The 23,053-nt window shown below is 47.9% G+C and overlaps 1 protein-coding gene across 1 annotated transcript in view; it reads left to right on the top strand.

The window, feature by feature from the left end:
• Positions 1–2,548: 2,548 nt before the first annotated feature.
• LOC135911726 (uncharacterized) overlaps positions 2,549–23,053 on the top strand; it is a 58,848-nt gene continuing 38,343 nt past the window's right edge. Inside the window, exons 1-4 of the mRNA XM_070538424.1 lie at positions 2,549–2,566; positions 14,134–14,269; positions 18,457–18,515; positions 21,057–21,108. Coding sequence (XP_070394525.1) covers positions 18,504–18,515; positions 21,057–21,108 — 64 coding nt within the window. The 5' untranslated portion in view covers positions 2,549–2,566; positions 14,134–14,269; positions 18,457–18,503. The remainder of the gene's footprint in view (positions 2,567–14,133; positions 14,270–18,456; positions 18,516–21,056; positions 21,109–23,053) is intronic.

Below are 23,053 nucleotides of genomic sequence, written 5' to 3'. Positions count from 1 at the left end.
TGTAAGGGAAAGCGTACCAATCGCAGACGCCGACACCACCCTCTTCATCCGGTTATCGATTTCCAGTGCAGTGGCTCCGACCAATCGATTCTCTCTCCACTTGAGGGTGTTCCTCGCCACTTGTGAGCCAATTAAATAAGACAAGTTGCTCAGTGTAGGCAATGTTGTTCGTTTTTCAAGCAAACAGAAGTGTCGTCCTATGGAAGAGGAGAGCGTTTGATTGGTCTGTTGAGACAAAGCTGTGAGTGACCGCCTGACGCTTGCGTTGGCGGTTACCCAAATTGGACGTCAGGAGATTGGAATAAAAGCATATTGGAATAGTTTTACGTTATAGGGTCCCAAATTACAATGCGACGCTATCATGTCTGTAGGTTGTGAATAGGTCGTACTTAACGACTAACGGAAGCACAGAGTGCCTGCGTGGTTGGGTATGCGTGGTTCGCCATGATTTTTGGCTCATTGGACGGTCGTCGACCTAAGGCTGGACGCCAACGCTGGATTTTCTGCCACACGGATCCCTTAATGCTATCGCGGTAAAATGAAGGTATGTATACTGCACAGTACCGACCACGAAACCTGGTATTTCTAATGTGGAATTTCTGCGGCAATAACTTATCACACTCATTTTTGCAAATGTTGTAGTTTCGAGATGTTCGCAGTGCAATGGGAAATCATAATTGTAGTGCATCTAATGGCTGAGATGTTGACTTGTGTTCTTCTCTTGCGTACACTTGATGAAGCGATATGCGGATTATGAGTTCGAATGTTTCTGAATGCGATATTCGATTTTTGCACTTAAGAAAGCGGATCAGCCCGGCCTTGGCAATATGGATGCGAACAGCGCCGGTTGGTTCCATGAAATCGCGCCGGTGCAGCGCCCGGATATAGATACAGAACGGGACAGGACACAAGCCCTCGAGGAGCCGTGAGTTTGACTTGCCGTTTTAGGAATATGTCTGTTACGCTTGGCTCTGCGTGACGTGATTGGCCGATAACGTACTACACTCTGTTATAGCTTAACTGTGACAGCTCTCGCACTTGAGAGCATTTTTTACACAGGCAGCTCCGATTGCCATTGAACCCGTTCAGTATTGAACTTTTCGAGCGCGAAACGTCACTGAGCAATGGAAGTTGGGATCAAGCTTGCATGTTCCAATACACGCTTCAAGCTTGCATGCAAGCTTGCAGCGTGTTTTTATGCTCGATTCGCATCGAGTAGCTCGGGGTTGGTATGCAGGAAGGTATAAGATCGTACCCACAATATCCATATTATGGGCCCTATTTCTTACACAATTCAACCTCGGTGTCATACTTCGCTCTTCCAGGACAGTGAGAAAACATGCGTTTAATGCTTGAATACCACTTTCTTGCTGTGAAATAATGTCCTGAAAAGCCCGTAATTGCGGGGTTTTACGTGCCCAAACCACGACCTGGTTATGAGGCATGCCATTGCGGGGGAATCCGGAAATTTGGACCACCTTGGGTTCTATAACGTGCACCTAAGTGTTTGCGCATTTCGCTGCCATCGAAATGTGGCCGCCGTGGCCAGGAATCGGGAAGTGGATAGAACTTTTTTTTCCTCTCGCAATTGTCAGGCATTGTATGTGACTCGTAAAACGAATGTGAAACGCCTTGCAGTGCCGACATTTTATAATTTACTGCGAAGGTCGTAATCAGTCGCATTCTGCGTCATAGTGAACTTTTTGAGGAGGAAGCGAGTAACAACCAGACGGGACATCGAATTCCCTAGCATATAGGGCATATACACATAGCTAAAATACGGAACGGTTTACTCGGAGAAACCATAGCATTGGTGAAAATATTGCAAGGAGATATCCCGAATGCTGTAGATGTCATTGTAACGCGGGGCTCTTTCCAAAGGACAAAAAAGAAAAGCGTTTAGACGATTGTGAGGATAATGCCGCCTATGAAACATTTATGCAGGGATAGAGCGTCCGGTGGCTGTGTGAACCGGGCCATACGTGGCCGAATGCAGCATTCGAGGCTACAACTGAGTTCCGATGTTCCTATTGGACAGATTTTTCACCACTGAGAGGATGGCTGAAAGCTACTGAACAGGATTGACAGCTTATAAATTTTACATGGCGCAAATTCCAAAATGGCTAATTAAGTCTGCTATTGTCACTTTTAGGTATGTGTGGTTAATCGGGCAAACTGCAATTTATGCATCTAAATAACTCGGTTTATTGGTGTTTTCTGAGTCGTAACGATCAATGAGCAGCTGTGTCCTTGATGATAAAATATGACTGGGAGTGTTTAAGTAATAGTATTTACATTTTATTCGCATTCCGTACTTTGCAGAAAAGCCAATCGAAGTGGATCTGCGTGACCGGGCAGCTCGGGAGCGAACAGCAGGCAGGGCCCGCAGCAACGGGCGCCTGAAGACCACAGCCTTCCGTCTACCTTCCACGAGGGTAAATGCCATCGCAGATGGTAGACGCGGTCCGAGTGAAACCGAAGCGAACAGTGGTTGTGTCTGAAGCCACGCGTGGATACCGAAGACTGGCTGTGCACGGGTTAGTGGAAGTCACGCCTGCCGATAACAGTAAGTTTATGTTGGCCACCCTGAAACTTCTTCCATGTTCTCGTACGAGAGCCATGTTGTTGTTGTGTCCCGTAAAACCGTGTCAGATGATTATCAAGGACGGCAAAATTGTAGAATCAGCCCAAGAACGTAAACCTTGCGGAAAATTCTGAAGGATTGAAAGCTACAGGAAATGTCCCGCTGATATTACATACTGTGTCAATACTCATCGATTATTTAATGACTTGTTTTATCTCCCAAAGCAGCACAGGATCGACAAGGGGTCGGGGTTAGTCGACAATAAAAGATTCGCAGAAATTAAAAACGATACAACATTCGAATAATTTTTTGTGCGTCAGAAAGTACCCACAGAGCTGACTAATTGCTGCCTTTGACGTCAGACGGGCATGTCGGTTACATAGCGATGTGGGAAAGGCGATTACATTGTAATCATTATAGTTCACTGAAAGAAAGAAAATGGCCGCATGCATGCAGTGTTTAGTGTAATAAAACAAATTAATGGTACCGTGAGCCTGTACAATGGGGCTAGTGCCGGTATTTGCAATAAAGCGTCACCGTGATACTAAGCTCGAAAATGTGTTTGCGGCGTTTTCTTGTGCATAGCTACTTTTAAAAACTACCAGAAATAAATTAATCAACGAAACATTTCATGATTTTGTCTTAATGTCAAGCACGCTTGTGTTATGTTAAACGAAAGAAAAGAAAACATGAGGCAGAAACCACCGAAAATGATCGTCAATATCAGCGATAGCTTTATTGTGTGACCTGCTGCATATCCGTATGCTATTCGTGAATTGGGAGATATTACGGGCACGTCAGCATACGTACGAAGGGCCAATTTCACTGCCGAAAACAATGCAAAATGACACCACGACACAATATATCTTGCTTTAATCACATCACTCCAGTTGAGTTACTGTAGCTGTCGCCACTATCCCTAATCCATAGTACTCTGGCTGCAACTTCGTTGCAGTCTGTCAAGCGTCTGCACTCGACGCCGAAGTGTCTGTTCCGGTTGGGGCACTGTCATTTTATATATTTAAGGCTACATAGCCATGATTATCTAGGCATTCCAGGAGAGCGGCCGCGGTATGTGGTCTATCGGCCACACACACTAGACGGCACCCAGCACACATTCACTCCCCTTCCATATACAGCTAGCGACTTACGAACGGGAAGGTACGCAGAAGAGCCAAAGAAAGCTATCGCTTTAAAAGTATATCTGTTAAGTGGAAGACCAATGAAAATGGTCAGGGTCAAGGTTACTCTATGATGACCGCGTAGCGCTGGTCCATATATACTCCACTCACGTTGAGTTCGGTCTGCTCTCGTGGCACTCACGGCCACCCTGCACCTTGGGTGCCGGTCACGTTGCTGCTCAGTGGAGCCTGGTTGGCTGCCTTGACCGCTGGCTCGGCTGCATCTGATCTCGTTGGCTCGTCGCCAGTACCTCCAGTTCGCTTTTTCGCTTTTTCTTCGCACGCATACTTCTCTCGTGCTGACATGAACTAGGCTTTCATACAGAACTCTAGAGCTCATCGCATAACCGTAGCTTGAGCACGTGCACGCGCACCTCTTTCAATGAATTTTTCCTTAATGTTTTCAAGGAAACTTTTCCTAGAAGACGTGGCATCGAAAGCGATATCAAAGCTTTACGTGGCACTCCAGTTCCTCGAGCAGTGTTCTAGCAACACGTGGAGGCGGGTGGTATTATTTCTCCAGGGACTCGCGAATGAAATGTGCGAATGAGGGTTAATTTAGACGCCGATCTTCAGTTGCTTATAGGAGCAACTGCATGTCAGTTTCTACCCTTCTTTCCTCGAGGCTGGTGTAGCGTTTTAAATGCTGTGTTAGGCTGAACCTCGCAAGTGGTAATGAAGCGGGCTGTAAAGATTATTAGCCAGAAAAAGATTTGTTGCCACGCCATCGCCGTCATACTTGGGGCGTCGCGGTCATGGTCTCGCGCCACACACGTAAGCAGCTGCTGCTTTGGGGGCCCCTAGGCAACATTTTGAACAAAGACGCGCATGGCGTCGATAATGACGCGACGCTAATATCTGGCGAATGCACCAGCGCTACAGAAGGCGGGAACACCAACTGTGAAAATACACTTTGTGAAGGTGGTTTGAGAGCGAAGCTGTAAACGACAACTAATAGCAGTACCCATTGCGACGTAGCTTGAAATTATTCACATGACGACAATCTCATGCACTTTACCTAATTATTAGCCTAAGACGTTTCAGTGGCCTGCGACTTGGCTTGCGCCGCTGCTTCGTGATCCTACAAGAAGTGGACCAGAGAGAAGCGAAATATTCGCCACGTCCAGTATGCACGTTGCTCTTTAGGAGTCCTTACTACAGGTGGCCTTCCCATAGCACTATCGCAACACAAAGCAGTTGCTAGGCGGGTTCTTCTTTTAGGTGGGAAATGGTAGTTTCCTCACACCCTCCTTCGTTTGCTATAGTCAAGCTGCCGTCACCGCGGCAGCTTGCGCGACACTAATCTTTACCGGGAAAAGTATGTGGAAGCGCTACGTGTATCGCATTGCATGATGGCGCTGGAGCGCCTTATTATCAGTTATGTGAATCGCATGGTCGTTTTTAGCTTCCTATGTATAAAAATGTAAGCTGTTCTCTATGTGGTATGCGAGATTCCAAGTTCCTAAGATCCCGAAACACTCACCAAAGCGAGTGCTTGTAGAATAGAGGAGCCTATTGGTAAAGCACTCCCATAGAGTACTGCGCCCGGGTTACTCCACTGCCGCCAGCGCCCCGAACGGCTGGTCAGACTGCCAATTTTGGCTTTCATAATTTTGCACGTGTGTTTAAATCTCTCCTTTGATCTCTCTTTCGACAGCACGGCTCTCGATTCTAGTTTACCTATCCCTGTTAAAATGTTCAACTTCGTCGTCTATAGTGGACAACGTAGTTAATTTCAATTTTCAATAATGTTAATTTCAATTTTAGGCATGCCACATATACAGACGTAATAAACTCGTGCATCGCAGCCTTTTTACTAGAAAAAGCGTCAAGATTCTCGAAGAAACCAAGCAAGGTTGAATTAGCTTATGCAAATTAGAAAAATAATGCTGTGAGAGCTTATATTGCAATCTTCCGTTTTTCAGCCGCGTTTCTCAGTTGTTCGAAATACGAAGCAGTGGTTCCGTAAAAAACGTGCTTGCTTACATTGGGAATTGTAGAGAGAAAGCACTGGATCGCAAACATGATAAAGACAGACCAGAGACACATATACCACACCAAGAATGTTTTGGCCATGACAAACAACACGTCAAGCACTTGCGAACCGGCCCAGGCCCATGTTCGTGTATGTAAAGTCAGGTAAACAGCCTCCACGCAATGATCCCGAATGACAAATCGATGCACGTACGCCACTGGGTGGTCGTTTGCGTAGAATCGGTGTGGCATCGCAAGCGATATATCTGCCATGTAAGCCGTCCTTTTTTTAGCGACATATCCACATTGAAATCGCCGACAACGACCACAGAGGTATTGTCCTCGCACTTAACCGACGCAGAATAGCCATGAACTTTACGGGGCTATGGGTCATTGCGTCATCAATATTCCGTATCCTCGGAAGCATCCGAAGGTACGGAATATTGATGATGACAGTTTATTGAAAAGAACAGAACGCAGGCTTGCTCAGTTTTGTGTCCGTGTAACTAATGCGTCTTGAAGCTGCTGTCTTACCGAACATACTGCCGTAAATTCATACCCATTTGTTATTTACCATTGCTTTTCTCGGTGAACAGCTGTCGCATTGTTAATAAATTTTTTTTATCTCGACCCTTTCTTACATGTCACGTTTCATTCCCTTGCATGAAGGCCGTTCCAGTGATACGGCAAAATGTGAGTGAACAGCCAGAGTTAACCAACCCCACAGGAGGGCGCTACCGACGGCGTCTATTACCAGCGAAACAGGCTGTAAAGTAACAGTGAGTGACATTGACATTCTTACTGACCTGCTTCCGTTGCTTGGATTTGCCGGGTGTAGCAGCTCGCGGGTGTGGTACTCGTGAGGGCCAATGATGTTCGTTGGGCAAATTTGTTATGCTTCGCAATTTGCTGAATAACTGCGCTGTTGAGTAGGTAACACATACGTGCAGGTATACGCCCTAGAAAGCGACCGCTTCATGTCCTTGTCCCTAGTTGCACAGCCAGTGTTAATTTGCACCTGTCAGCAGCATGGTTACCACATAACCAGATAACGTCGGCTACTGACAGTTTGCGTGTAGATATCTGGCATAATATTGCCAATATTTTTCTTTGCATTACGCGAGAGCGGCGTCAGCATCCTCTACGGTTATCGAATGGTTGGGGGGCCGCAGCGTCACTTGCTGTTCTTGGTTATATTAGCACATGGTCTGCAGTGACTTGGACGCACCGAAAGTAGCAGTGCTCATTTCATAGTAGCCACCCTGCTTCCGTCAAAACATTATATAATAAATATCTGCCCCGTCTCTTCAAGTCACGTTGCCTGCCGCTGTTCCCTGTGGCTGTGCTGTTGCGCTGCCGATGTCGATGTCACGAATTCCGTACTGGCAGCGGTGCCCACATTTTGGTGGTGGCGAAATGTAAAAGGGTCAACCGCTTTCATTTACGTGCAGGTCCAACAACGACAATTCGCCAAAGGTGCCTTTAGCGTCCCCTTGCTGCCTGCGCAGCAAGCAGAAGGCGACGTGCCTCAATTTCTGGGTGTCATTCCACTTGTTGCAAGAACTCACGCGGTCGTAGTGGTCGATCCAATCGTCTACGTCCCCTTGCTGCGCAGGCAGCAAGGGGACGCTTTAGGTCTTGTAATTGAAGCTCCTCGCGGATGATGGTGCGGATTAGAGCACGTAGATCTGGAGATGAGGAACATGAGGATCGCTGCTGTCATGTGGAAGATGAATAGACTGCAGCTCGTCGAGGCGTTGACACGTTGAAGTGATGTCTTGGACAGAAGCTGGATTTTGCACGATTAAGGCGTTGAACGCGACAGGCCCAATGCCTTTAAAGATGTGGCGAACGCGTACGGCTTCCGTCATGCTAGGATTCGCACGGCGGCACAGAGCCAACACATCCTTTATATATGAGGTGTAAGACTCTTGGGGAAGTTGGCGGCGCGTTCCCAGCTTCTGTTTGGCGACTTCTGCACGGCCAGACGAGGAAGCGAAGATTTGCCGCAGCTTCGAGGTAAACGTGGACCCACGACACATCTTGCTCCGGTAGCGCGCTCCACACCTACCTGCGCGGATGTTGTTTCGCTACCCACCCCTACCGTGACTTCCGTGCCTTCTGGCGTTTCCTATGACCATTTGGCTTCGATGGGAACCAGAGCACTTGCTGCGCCATCGTACCCTCAGTGGCGTCCACCTCGTCCGGCTTGTTTTTACTGTGGTATACGCGGCCATATATCTAGCTTCTGCCGCTGGCGCCAGCAGGATGAAAGGTGAGGCTATGCTGAACACGAAAGAGACCGCACTCGCCGATCAGACGACTACTATCCCGGACCGCACTCTTTCCCTCAACAGCGTTCTCCGTCTCCACCAGCTGCTCCCAGTCTGCCTCATAGTTCCCGTTCGGCCAGACGTCGTTCTCCATCCCCTTACCGGCGCTCTTCATCACCGCTTCGTCCCACTTCCCATTTTGTCGACCAGCACTCGGAAAACTAACTGTTGCAGTTTTTGGAGGGGAAACTGCTTCTTATCGGTCTTCAAAAATTCCTCCTGTTCGCCCGGCCAACATGCTTTCTGTGACTGTCGAAGGTGTTCCCGCGTCAGCTCTCATCGATACCGGTGCCGCCGTTTCTGTTCTTCGGAGTGATCTGTGTTCCCGGCTCCGTAAAGTAAAAACGCCTTATCTTGGACCTATTTTGCGTGGTGCTAATAATGCATTCATTCACCCTGATGGACAGTGTACTGCTCGTGTTCTCATCGATGGCATACGCCACCACATCGAGTTTATCCTCCTTCCAACGTGTATCCATAAACTTATACCTGGTTGGGGCTTCCTACATTCTGCTTCAGCTGTCATTTCATGTAGAGAGGAAGTTGTCCACATCACGGATACAGAGCTTGAACCTGTTGCGGACTCTTCAATTTCATGCGTGAACTTGGCCATCGCTGCAGACTACGTCCTGCGTCCTGGTCTCGAAGACGTTGTAGCCGTAACATCCAGTCAGATCGCTGACGGAGACGCCCTAGTCGCCCCTTCTTCGCGCTGTACTTCTCGCGGAATTCTCATTGCCACCTGTCTCGTCCGGTTTTCACGCGGCCGCGCCCTTCTGTCTGCTTGCAACACGACCCCAGATCCTGTGATGCTGCCCAAAGGGATGACTGTGGCAACCCTCGCCGACACTCAACCTATCTCTCTAGTCACGCTTTGCCCTTCTTCATCGCCAGCACCAACCTCAGGTTTGGATGATTCTTTCCCTCCTCCAGCCGTTCTTGGTTCGGACCTAACAGCCACCGCAGTCCGAAGCCTTAATAGTGGTCTTGGCAAAACACAAAGCCTGTTTCGATAGCTGTTCCCCTGTGTTGAGCCAAACTCCTGCGGCTACACACCGCATCGAAACCGATGGCTCCGTCCTAATACGACGACGCCCCTATCGTGTATCGCCGTCCGAACGAAAGGTCATTGAACAACAGGTTGCTGACATGCTTGCGCGGAAGATAATACGACCTTCATCTAGCCCATGGGCGTCTCTCGTGGTCCTGGTAAAGAAAAAAGATGGCTCAGTTCGCTTTTGCTCGATTATCGAGCGCTCAATAAGATCACACGCAAGTACGTATATCCAATACCTCGAATTGACGACGGTTTGGACGCACTACAAGGGGCGGAGTATTTCTCCAGCCTTGATCTTCGATCAGGATATTGGCAAATTCCGATGAACGAGACTGACAAAGAAAAGACCGCATTCGCTGCACCGGATGGCCTTTATGAATTTAACGTGATGCCTTTTGGCCTTTGTAATGCTCCTGCCACATTTGAGCGCATGATATACAGCGTACTTCGTGGTCTAAAATGGAAGACATGCCTCTGTTATCTGGACGATATTGTCATCTTTCCGTCTGACTTCAGCCAACATCTTCATCGATTAGACGAAGTTCTCAAGTGCCTTGCGAATGCTGGTTTCCAGATCAACACAAAAAAAATGTAAATTTGCAAGCAAAACAATAAAAGTATTGGGTCACGTCGTCTCAAAAGATGGCATCCAGCCTGACCCCGATAAGATTAGTGCCGTTCTTCAGTTTCCTCGCCCCCAGCAAAAGAAAGATCTACGTAGTTTCCTCGGCTTGGCGTCATATTTTCGTAGGTTTATACGCAACTTCGCAGCAATAGCAGCTCCTCTACGCAAGCTATTGGTTACCGGTGCCTCTTTCACGTGGACCAGTGACTGCGAGTCGGCTTTTCAAGCTCCTAGGCGGCATCTTACTTCCGGACCAGTGCTTCGCCACTTCGATAATCGTGCCCCCACCATACTCCATACTGACGCAAGCGCACAAGGTATTGGCGCAGTACTTCTGCAATGTAATACAGCATCTAAAGAGCAAGTCATAGCATATGCCAGCCGAACACTTTCTCCAGCTGAGCGGAACTACACCATTACAGAGCAAGAGTGCCTGGCTATCATTTGGTCGATTCAGAAATTTCGCCCATACCTTTACGGCCGCCACTTCACCATCGTCACCGACCATCATGCTCTGTGTTGGCTGTCATCAATGAAAAACAGGTCAGGACGCTTAGAACGCTGGATACTCCGCTTGCAGGAATATGACTTCACTATAACGTACAAGTCTAGAAAACGCCATCATGATGCAGACGCATTGTCTCGCTGCCCACTCTCACTCTCTCCAGGTAACGCGCCGTCGTCTTCCCAGCCACGTCGTTCCGATGCTACGCCTGCCTCTCAGCAACTCTCGGTAACGCCCCTGGACCAAGTTACGCTTTCATCACGCTCTGATTTCGTCTCGCTTCAGCGGGCCGACTCCTACTGTCGAGCTCTCATGGATCGCCTTAGGGGGTTCGCCGAACCACCCAACAGCCGCTTGCGACGCCAACATCGAGAATTCCGCCTTCAAGGTGGCGTGCTACACCGCTACGTTTACCACCCAACAGGTCACTGGTGGGTCCCAGTTCTACCTCGCTGCCTTCGTTTGCGGCTATTAGAGGCACTTCACGACCATGTATCGGCTGGCCACTTAGGTTTCCACAAGACCTACGACCGCATAAAGACCCGCTGCTTCTGGCCTGGACTATCCTAAACGGTGGCCAAATACATTGCCTCTTGTGCGTCATGTCAGCACCGCAAACGCTCGACATCCCCTCCTGTCGGTTTACTACAACCTCTGCCTTGCCCGGACGCACCTTTTGAATTTGTTCGCATTGATTTATGTGGTCCCTTGCCGTCGACACCCTCCGGTCACCGCTGGATTGTCACTTCGGTCGACCATTTAACAAGATATGCTGAAAGTGCCCCTCTGCGATCCGGCACCGCTTCTGAGGTCGCCGACTTTTTCTTGCGCGCAATCGTCTTGCGCCATGGGGCTCCTCGCGTTCTTCTCAGTGACCGTGGCAAGGCGTTCATTTCACAAGTTCTCGAGAAAGTTCTTCGAGCCACTAATACCGTCCACAAATCTACTTCTACTTATCATCCGCAAACCAATGGCCTTACTGAGCGCTTCCACCGTACGCTGTCTGACATGATTTCCATGTACATCCGTCCTGACCACACTGACTGGGATAAAATTCTTCCTTTTGTGACATTCGCATATAATACTACTATTCAACGGACTACCGGCTACAGCCCTTTCTTCCTTGTGTATGGACGATCTCCTTCCACCATATTCGACAGAGAACTCTTTTTCGCACCTTCTTCGCCTAACGCGTCGCTTCCAGAAGATTTTGCTGCCCGAGTTGCACATTGCCATCAAATCGCCCGGCAAAGCACAGAAGCTACCCAAGCTGAGCGCAAGCGTTACTGCGACAACAAAGTCGTGACCTACGTTTTCACCCTGGAGACCAAGTCCTGCTTTGGACTCCAGTCCGCACCCCAGGCCTCTGTGAGAAGTTCCTTCCACGCTACATTGGCCCATACACCGTTGTGCAGCAAACATTTGCAGTGAACTATCTCGTCCGCCCAGTACACTCCGTCACTGACCGGCGCCGCCGGAATGCCGAAATTGCTCACGTCTCGCGGATGAAGCCCTTCACTCCCCGTTTAGATAATCTCTAACCTGCGGCCAGGCTGGCTGCTTCCATGACAGGGGGAAGTTAGTGTAAGCACCATTAACGTACTTCGACGTTTTTATTTGTACATAGCCATCATCATCTTCGTTGTTCTTCGTCCTCTTCGCGCGTGAGCTGGGGGCGTTGCCTTTTGTAGAATAAACAGCGCTGGACAACTTGGTCGGTCTCGGTATTATATATATATATATATATATATATATATATATATATATATATATATATGTAGATATAGCTTGCCGTTACCTGTCTTCGGCGTACGTCGGAGGGAATAAACCTAGGGATAATGCCGAAAGTGCTACCCTAGCCAGGCATACAAAAAGCGCCAGAATCGTGGATGCTTCATACTCGCACGCGTGTCCGGGAAACGTGCAACCAAAGCGGTGACCAGACGAGTGCACAAGGTTCTCGTGCCCTCGCGGCGGGGGCCTCATAGCAAATACATTAAAATGAAACTGCATTTGCACACACAACATGGAAAGTGTGTGTTCCTGGGCGCATTACTCTGCTTGCAAATGGTAAAAAAATGCATACACGTTTTTTTTCGGTGGCATTCTCAATTTGGCTGTAATACAGTTGTCTGCAGTGGTCTGGTATGCTCATCGTTTGCACATTGCGTTGGGCATTGTTAATGGCGTCGTATTCTTTCTGCAGAAAAACTTGAACGTTGCGCACTAGCGGCCTGCAGTACTTCATGGAAACGTCTTGTACTGGGGGGCAAGCCGCACGAGGACAGCCAACCAAGCTCATACAAAGTCATTTTTGCTTGAAGTATTTAGCGACCGTCGCCAGGACAAAACACTCCGGCGACCTAACTCCCTATATATATTCAGCCGCTCATGTCGGACAACAAAGGTCGCCGCATCATGAGGTTATTCGGTGCAGATGTATGAGTGACGTTGAGGTTTGTGAACATGCACAGCACAACTTCGGCTAGTTGAATGTGAAACTATGTTCGATTCCAAGTTATGCATTGCACATTGACAAACTTCATGGTCGCTCGTATGTCTGCACGGAACCGCCTCATTATGCGGTGACCTTTGTTGTGCGACATAGCTTACTGGTATTGTTGTTAGCATCAAAACAACAGATCGTGACGAATATACCAGTATATGCAGGGTAGTGCACTCTAGGGTACCTTTAAAGCGAGAAACTTTTGGAAGGGCAGGAGGTATTCAACTTTTTCTCTAAACAGGCGCATGATTTAAGGCATTTCAACGCTTTAGTGTTGACAAGTAAAATTAGTTCACTTAGTTATATAAGTGCACCTTATGTGCTAGGGACTCGGGGAAAGTACAGTGTTTTTTTGAAATAAGCACCAAGGCAAGTACCGCTCGCGAAAATTGCCTACAGGTATGTATATGCGCTCCGCCCGTAAAACGTAGGCGTAGCCTGAGCCTTAGGTTCAGCTGACGCTTTTCGTGGTAGTACTGTCGATGGCGCCGAAGCACACTGCCCAATGCTCGCCATCATTTTGAATCAATCCATGTTATTTTACTTCGACGGCGGACAGAACCATAAAAGCTCGAAGTTGTTTTCTTTTCGTCTCTATCCGCCCATTTTTGATCGCTGTGGTGCCGCATTCTCGTCGTTAGGTCGCCATCCCATCCACAGGTCTCTACTTCGAGAAAGAAGGGAAAAATGGGGAGAAAAGGAAACTTTTTCCAACCCCGGTGGTTTCATCTCAAATCCCAACGGCTATCCGCAGATGGAAGGTGGGTGCCGTAGCTAAAGCCCTGGAGCGCAGATTCGGTGCTTGTTATGTGCGCTTGATTTTGCTCGCCAGGCAGACTCTGGAGAATGTGGTATAGTGTCTTTACATGGATTACGGAAGATCAGAGGGGCCATAGTGTAGAAGGGAAGGACACCGCTCTGTGCATCACAAGGACGGTTGTTCCGGGGGAGGGCGGTGTCTAGAAGGGTCCGGAATTCTAACAAAGTTCAAAAAACTTGCCTCAGGTTTAAAGCTCAGGTAAAATCTGGGGTTTTGTATGCCAAAACCACGATCATCATATGAGGCAGGCCGTAGTGGAGATGGGGTGGGGGTGGGTTGCTGAGGATTATGTTGCACACCTGGAATTTTTAGTGTGTATCGAACGTACGACGAACGAGCGTTTTTTTTTATTCCATTTTGTTCTAATCGAAATGCGGTCGCTGCGGCCGAGACTTTATCCGCCAGCCAGAGCCCAGAAGCGACACGCCATAGCAACTGGGATACCAGGTCGGGTGCTTCATGCTTGAATTGAACGGGGTGCAAACATCTTTTTTCATGTTTGTTCCCGTGAATATCGTGGAAGTGCACCATTTGCTGTTGACCTGCAGGCTTCGAGCGAGCCTCATTGGGGAAAATGGGCGCCTACCCCAAGCGAACAGCGACGCCCTCCAACGCCTACAGTGGGCTACCGAAGACTTGAGGACCCAGGCGTGGGAGGAGCCAGCCAAGAAGGGTGCGTTTGTCGTGAGTATTTATATAGCAAATGACTGGCGCGTAGAATAACTCGATGCTGCAAGACATGAGTTAGCACTGCTGTCATTGTGTATTGCGATACGAGGTTGCTATGCAGCAAGGCCCGAGTTTCCCATGGTTCGTGATCATCGTGAGCCCTCGCGACGCCCTGATATGAATGAGCTGATGTACCCAGACGTGAAATTATACCCTCGGCACGCCTCTAATTTCATTGGCTATTCTAGACTCACTCTTGGGTTATCGTAACTTGGACGTTACGTCATGGGTGGGGAAAACGTCGCGTGGTTGAACCGTCCGTGCCTTTTTTCACTTGCATATCGTTCCACCCAGTGCATTCCCTGTGCAAGTAATTTAAGAAAGGTGTTTTATTACATATTTTTGTTGCGCACTCTATTGCAATTTATAATCAGTTAAATATGTGCAAGAGTTTCACAGACTGTGCTTTAGAATAATTTGCTATTGGTTACATTGTGCCCTGTGCCGCGAGGGAACGGTAGACATAAAGAGATCATGACCGAACTCGGAGGCACGCCCGCGCCGCGTCCAGAAAGGCGGGACAAGTGGTTTGCTCCGAGTGCGGAGATAAGATACTGGCACAACCAGGTCATTGAGATATGGTGATATGGCGCTGATAAGAATAAGCCGCACTGCCGCGTCACACTGCGCAGTCTTCTGTGTTTGAAACGAGAAAGGGGCGTGCATAAGGAGCACTTTCTCTTATCTCGACTTTATCTGTACACTTTGTTTGTTGCTGCTTTCATGCTTTCCGCGCTATCTTTGGCGATTACCACATAGTTAGCGACAAGGAAGAATGAATTTCCTGGGTGGCGGTAATGAAAAAAAAAAGGGTAATGCCTGCTATGAGTAACTATTTTAAGAGGTAAAAACAAAATCGGCAAAGAAACAATTTGTGATAGACCTTTACTTCTTGAAGCGAGATTAGGATGCCTTAGAACGGGTACTGATAAAGTGAGGTACGAGCACGAAGAATGCGCGCGGTAAAGCAATTGAAATGAGGGAACATATTTTTCTGAAATGTGAAGGTATCTATCCAGCGGTCGGTTTCGGCTCCTCTGCACTCTTGGAAGACTTTGGGTTCAGCGGTAGCGGGAGGAGAGTAGCCATCGCCGTTATAGAAATTAGGAAGAGGGGTCGTAACCCGCCGCCCCTTTTCAAAGGGAACTCTCGTAGCATCCATCCGCCCATCCGAGTGTGAGCGATTCGGCGATTACGCGCGAGCAGCAGCTCCAGCAGCACGCGGCATCCACGGTCAGCCAAGCCCGTGGATGGTTCGCGAAAGAAAGCTTCGCTTTAAATGCTTGGTGCACAGACACGGATACAAGACGAAGGACACGGAGAACACAAAAGCCCGCATTGCACGTTCCCCTCCTCTTGTGTCCGTGTCTGCACACTTAAGTCCTAACAAACTAATGGGTCAGGCGCGTGTAGTCGCACGTGCTGGTATAGTGGTGATATGTATGTGTGTTGGTTTCTGTTGTAATTTTCAATGAACAATTATCACGTTGGCAGTAATAACTCTAACCTTGAGTTTCTCGCGCCTCGCGTTTCACTATATTGCACAAAGGCCGTATGCAGGATCGGGCACTACGGGAGCGAGCAGCGAGCTCTTCGAAGTCGCAGGACGAAACCACAGACCGACGCCATTGACAGGGAAGATAAAGAGCGACATTATCATAGTTATGCGTGGGGCCGTGCCTCCAGTACTTAGCCGTGTAGGACTCGACGTACTTAGAGCATTTCGAGCAGTTTCGTGACATGTTGCTCACAGAAGCACTATTTGGTCTCGTTTGTTTGTTTCGCAATTCTTGAGGCAACTGCGCCGTTGACAGGTAAAGATGAGTAGATTCAAAACAAAAAGTCCCTGTTTCTTCGCAAAGGCAAATCACCGATAGCTATGGAAAATTAGTAGATATGTATACGAAGTAAGGATAGTAGTTTCGTCGGCGCATTAAGTTCTAAACATTCGCTTACTAATTGAATTAACAATGGCATAATGCGTAAGCACAGAGACGTACAGAGACAGCGCTGTCTCTGTGCGTCTGTTTGTTTCTACATCCTCGTTCAGTCGCGCTTATGCATTCTATGGCGGATTCAACCCGATTATCCCGCCAACGTGTTTTAAGTAAATTAATAACCAAGTTGACCCGCATGCACAGGTAAACATAAGCACATGTCACTCGATGAGCGCGAGAACTCGCTATTGAAATGCTGGAGTGAGGAATTGCGGCAGCGGCAGCCGTCGAATTGACCTTCTTGTTTCTTTCGATTCAACGCGAACGAAACATCGAAAGCAGAACGTATATAGACGAGTACAACGGTCAAAAAGTGCACTCGGCAAACATCTAATCGCGAATTCCTTTGAGGGAACCAGAATTAGAGTGCGGCGTAGTGCGCAGCTGGGTGGCAGCGCAGTGAGAGCCGCAACCACTCGACCAGCCACTGGTAAAACCCCTTAAACTTCGTAAAGTAGCGACACTCTCCTCCCCCGCCTTCACCCCCCCCCATTGTTTCTCCTCTCTTTCACGCCCCCTCCTCGACTTCGGCGCTGCCTACACAGCTCGAGTGTAGCAACGTCACCAACATGCGCTCCTCGCCACTCCGTAGACGCTACTCGAGCAAAAATGGCGCTGATGCACAGCGCGAGGGCCCACGTGATGCTTTTAGGCCAATAGCGACGCGGCGTTGGCATCGGCCTGAGCGCGTGAGGAGAAATCGGCATTCTTCAAAGCGTGGCACTACTCTACGAAGTTTAAGGGGTTTTAGCCACTTGAAGGCGACGTACATCCGGAGAGCAGGTTGGAGGGGGACATGTGAGGTGAAATATTCCATGTGACACAAGCAGGCGACGTCCCGGCATTCTTTGTGGGAGAGCGGCAAAACACGTGTAATTGTCGGGTGTTCACCGGCTCGCGGCCGCATGTAACACACATTTGTGCAACGCCGACGCATCCGGTGACAGTAGCTTTCGCTGCTGTCATAATCGAGCGTCACAGGCAATTTAGCAAGGCGAAGTCTCTTTCCTCCCGCTGTCCTCCGCACATACGACGAGAAGCAAGGTGCACTAGAAATGCCAGTATCTGTCGCTGAATCGTTGCCAAGCTCCTTCATATCGACGACGTCAAAGTCAGAGGGGCTAAAACCGCGGCTACGCTTGGCTGCCTTCATTGCCGCCGCGCTCGCTGGCTGAACCAAAATAAATATAAGTGATGAGGATATGACGCCTTCAATCACGGGACTTTCCCCGTACTCCGCTTTTCAGGCGTGATAATTATTCTCTAGGTGTAGGCTATCCATATCATTAAAGATAATTGGTGGCTACCTTTTCCTGTTGAAAAAATATAAATTTCGCGCTGTGTAAATATTTAAATGTATTGTTTGTGATTGGTGTTCGTTGACAGTGGAAATTTTCGATGGTAGAAAATGCGAATGAGGTAGTCACCATTCGTGCTTCTAATGCGCAGCTAAAGAAACTAAAGAAAGGCAACCAAAAAGAAACCTCAAATGATGCGGGTAATAGAACTTTGATAATAACCCTTTAGGGGGGTAGGCTGGCTTCGACAACGCCGGGGCGGGGCTTCTGCCCTCCCCTCCCTGCCTCCTACACCCCCGGAAAATTTCGGAGGAGGTTTAGGCCCCGGAGCCCCCGTAGTCGGCGCCTATGGTGACAAGAAATGTCGCACGGACGGAAGTGAAGTTTCGGATAAAATTAATATTATATTTCGTTGTGATTACACTTCATGTAAATGAACTGAGTTTTGCAACACGCGAAGACATTTCTGAAGTCAGTACCATATTTTACTGGGATGTCCGATACGCATCGTTCCGTTGGCATTGGTGAAGAAAATTAGTGCCTTTCTTTAACCAATAATTAATTGTGGACGCCTTAATTTGGGGAATCAGTTCACATGAAAAAGATAACGCTGTTGCGTCAGAACCTAATTATATGGCTTCCTTATTTTAAATTGCACCGCAATTAGGAAGGCATACGTAAACGCATTAAGCATCGTAGTGTCACCCTGACTTCTTTTGAATGGAGTGTGGCGTGCTTTGGAACGAAATTGCGTTTCGTTGATACAATTGTCCGCATGCCCTATAGTAATTCATTCACTTCTTCATTATTGCATTGTTCTCTTCTTTTGCTCTCTTTTGATCTGCAGGCAGAGCCGGGGGCAAGAACGGCAAGACTGAAACGAACAGCAGTGGCATGCCGAGAAACGTAAGCCCTTGAATTCAATTCTGATGTTTTACGTGCGGAAACCACGATTTCAGTATGAAGCACGCTGTAGTGGGGGACTCCGGATTAACTTGGACCATCAGGAGATCTTTGAGGTAGCTCCGATCCACGGGAAACGGGTGTTTTTTTTTTTTTAGCATTTAGCCCCCATCGAAATGCGGCTGCCGCGAGCGGGATTTGATCCCGCGACCTCATGCTTATATACACAAGCGCCGCATCATAGCCGCTAAGCCCGCCCCGCGGGGGCAAGTTGTTCAGGGCCACCTTTGAGATTAGCTGCCCATGCTGGCTTCGGCTGACCGACTCCTTCTCCAACTACATGCCCTGGAACGTGAGCTGCGAATGCGCTACCATTGCATGCTCTTTTCTCCTCCTTTTGAGCCGCTGTAAGGGTGGATGGATGGATGCTATGCGTGTCCCCTTTGGAACAGGGTGGCAGGTGGTGCCAACAAGCTCTTCGTACTACTTTGTTTAATGTCCTACCTATGTCAAAAAAGGAAAAGGAAAGAAAGAACCCACGATGAATTCCCATAACCAAATTTTCTGCACCCCTATTGTGAACTTTGTTTTTATACGCTCCCGTTGTTTGTAGTAGCGAATGTAAACGCTTTTCGAACTTGGTTTAACAAATGTCGGTGAAGTTTCACTTATTGAACGTGGGTTACGCGCAAGCTTATGTACGCCGCGAAGATGGGAACACGAGCAGCGCGAGCGTCGGAGCAAAGAACGAAAGGGCGCGGACGCGGTCGCGGTCGCTGCATTGATGTCGACGATGCGATGCCTGGTGTGCCACAGGAAGACGCACATTAACGCGTTTGGTTTACGCATGCCCTGTGTAGCAGAAATCCTCGCGTCGGCGTCCGGCGGCGACCGTCTTGTGAGCACAATATCATTCCGAACCACGCATACCTTGCACCACATTCCCTGTAGCGCCAGGAACTATTGAATGAATTTGAATTTATCGAAATAAAATGTTTGGGAAAAATTGTAAAGTAAGACCTATACACGACCCTACAGAAATGAGAGCATCGGATCGTAGTTTGAATAGAGGAGAAAACATAATTCTGTTACGAGGGAACAGAATATTTTGTCAGCGTTTCTACCATTCGTAGAGCGTCATGCCGGTTCCTTACGACACGATCCAGACGGGGCTCGCCCCCGTGAATGCGCACGCCACACAAGAGGCTGCGTTTCCACCAGAAAACCACATAGTGTTGCTGCATAGCGTTCGCCGCTATCGTTTCCATGTAAGTGGTACGGTTACGTGAGCTGCAGTTGCGGGGAAGCATAGCATCAGTCAGGGATTTTTTAATGCCGTCGTGTTCCACTCTTAAAGGCGAAGCTTAAGCGTTTTCTTGTTACACATGCAAAGAAGAGACCCCGTGAACATTCACATCGAGCACTGCGAGGTCGAAACGCAAAGGGAAAGAGTCGTATAGGGTGTGGCACTGTATTCAGGTACGAATACGCTCATATAAAAAACGCAAATTATTTCACAAACATTTTTGTTTTTGTTTTTTAGGGAGATAAGTTCACAAGAAGAGGAATGTTTTCAGCTGAAGTGTCGTCAAATATTTATTCTCGACGGTAGCAATGTTTCGACAAGACTTGACTTGTTTTCAGTTATCACGAGTAAGACAAATTCACTAGTCGAAACGCTGGCTCTCGCATCATTCCTTCTTCCAGCACTGCTAATCACTTTGTTCTTTACGACGCTCACAGTTGCCATGACTGCAGAGTAACGGCTTACCGAGTTATGCTGCCGTAACTGCATTTAAACTTCGTCTTTAAGAGCGGAACGTGAGAGCATTAAAAGATCCCTGACTGTTTCATATGAAACCGTAATGCTTACCGGCAAACACTGTCGGCGAATACACGAAGGCGAGCTCTCTGGTAGAAACGCGGCCTCTTGCGTGGGCCGAGGATGCGTTGTTGCTAGGAACCGGGTCCACCGTTGTATCAATGGTAGAAACACATTTAAGTCAGTAGTAAGTAGTAAGTAGTGACTAATAGTAAGTAGTTTCCGCGTAACATAATTGTTTTCTCGTGTATTGAAATTACAATGCGACGCTGTCATGTCGGTAGGTTGTGAATAAGTCGTACCTCACGACTAACGGAGGCATCGAGTGCCTGCGTGGTTGGGTAGCTTGGTTCGCAATGATTTTTGGCTCACAGTACGGTTGTCGACGGAAGGCCGGACGCCAAAGCTGCATTTTCTGCGACACGGATCTCTTAGTTCTATCGCGTTGAAATGAAGGTATATAAACTGCGTACTACCATCCACGGAACCTGGTATTTCTAATCTGGAATTGCTTATCACAAAAATCTGGAATAACTTATCACAAAAATTTTTGCAAAGATTGTAGTTTGGATATATATGCAGCGCATTGGGAAATCATAATTGTAGTGCATATAGCGGCTTAGATGTTTACTGGTGTTTTACTCGTGTATATTTGATGAAGTGATATGCAGATTATGAGTTGGAAAGTTTCTGAATATGATATTCGATTTTCACGCTTTAAGAAACGGACCAGCCGGGCCACTGCAAGATGGATGCGTACAGCCCTCCAGAGCCGTGAGTTTGACTTGTCCGTTTTAGGGAAGTGACTGCTACGCTTGTCTCTGTGTCACGTGATAGGCCGGTAACGTACTACACTGCGTTATAGTTTGGCTTTGGCGGCCCTCGCACTTGCGAGCGTGTCTTACACAGGCAGCTCCGATTCCCATTGAAGCCGTTTAGTATTTAACATTCCGAGCGCGAAACGTCACTGAGCAATTGAAGTTGGGATCAAGCTTGCACGACAGTAGCCGCGTAGCGTGCTTCAATACTCAATTCGCATCGAGTAGTTCTGGGGTGCTAAGCAGGAAGGTATAATATCGTACGTACCCTTAAGTATTATCCATATTATGGGCCTTTCTTTTCACAATTTAAACTTGGTGTCACAGTTCGTCCTTCCAGGACACTGATAAAACATGCGTGAAATGTTTGAATACCACTTTCTAGCTGTGAAATAATTTACTGCAAATGCCATAATAGTAAAGTTTTACATGCCAAAAGCACGATGTGGTTATGAGGCATGCCGTAGTGGGGGACTCGGGAAATTTGCACCACCTGGGGTCCTTTAACGTCCACCGAAATCCAAGTACACGGGTGTTTTCGCATTTCTGCGCCATCGAAATGTGGCCTCTGTGGCCGGGTTTCCATCTCGTGACCTCTTGTTAGCAACTTAACACTATAGCCAATTAGTAACCACAGCGGGTATGCCATAATTCAGATACACAGGAAAAGTCTTTGCATCCGCATCAGTATTCCCTTCGTGTCAACTCTTCGGGAAGCGGGTAGCACTTCATTTTCCTCTCACAATTGTCAGGAATTCTATGTGGCTCGTAAAACAAAGCTTTGCAGCGCCGACGTTTTATAATTTACTGCTAAGTTCGTAATTAACAGACGCTCTTGAACTTGCACCTTCAATAAACCTTCCTACAATTTCTACAAAATATAATCGAGTGTTTGCGGGGAACAGAGTTTCGTATATTGCGTGAGAATCAAGTAAATATGACTATTCGGATGGTAATGGAAATGGCATTATCAAAGCGATGTTATTTCTTGCATTTTCTGTGACACGGATCTCTTAGTTCTATCGCGTTGAAATGAAGGTATATAAACTGCGTACTACCATCCACGGAACCTGGTATTCCTAATCTGGAATTTCTAGTCTGGAATAACAGACGCTCTTGAACTTGCACCTTCAATAAACCTTCCTACAATTTCTACAAAATATAATCGAGTGTTTGCGGGGAACAGAGCTCTTAACAACAAACGCTCTTAACGTGTCCTTTCTTTCACCAAATATCAACCTGCATTCGACTTTTAGTTCCCCATGGGACTGGCAAACGTTATGACGGCTATATAGCAATGTGCGAAACCTACAGGGGTAATGTACGAGAAAATTCGCAATTAACCCAACGCACAAAATTTGCATTCACCTAAGCCATAATGTGCACTAGGCGAAAGATTAACGGTATGGCTGCGTCCAAGGTTACTTCCACACAGCGGAGATTAGTAAGTTCATTGCACGCGTCAAGCTGCCAGAGTAACACGTGCAGTGTAGTGCGCGACTGAAGACAAGGACGAAAACCCGCCGCGGTTAAACACCTACGGAAATATTGTTGCCCCTGAACAACAACACAAGCGGAGGACGAGCTGTGAAAAGCTTGCTCCCTTCAAAGTCGGATAAACGGCAGAACTGTGTGTGAGACCAAGTCGGCGGGGAAGACGAATGGAACCCCACGGTTACGTGTGAACTCAAAATGCGTGTGCAAATCCCTTTGGTGTCCAGAGTTTAAAACAGAATAGAACAGACGCACAACCTCCAGCCTTTTGTAGTGTCATATACGGTGGCAGCTGCCGTGGAAACGGGAAGGGGTTTGAAGGGCGTACGTCCAGAAGCGAGTAACGAGAGCAGCCTCCTTGTCCTGTCTTTGTTCCTTCCTAGTGTGCCGTCAGTTTTGGCACTTCA

Source organism: Dermacentor albipictus, chromosome 5 (assembly GCF_038994185.2).
Source record: "Dermacentor albipictus isolate Rhodes 1998 colony chromosome 5, USDA_Dalb.pri_finalv2, whole genome shotgun sequence".
NCBI lineage: Eukaryota > Metazoa > Arthropoda > Arachnida > Ixodida > Ixodidae > Dermacentor > Dermacentor albipictus.
Note: the sequence above shows the minus strand (reverse complement) of the source record. Positions and strands in the feature narration are given on the sequence as shown.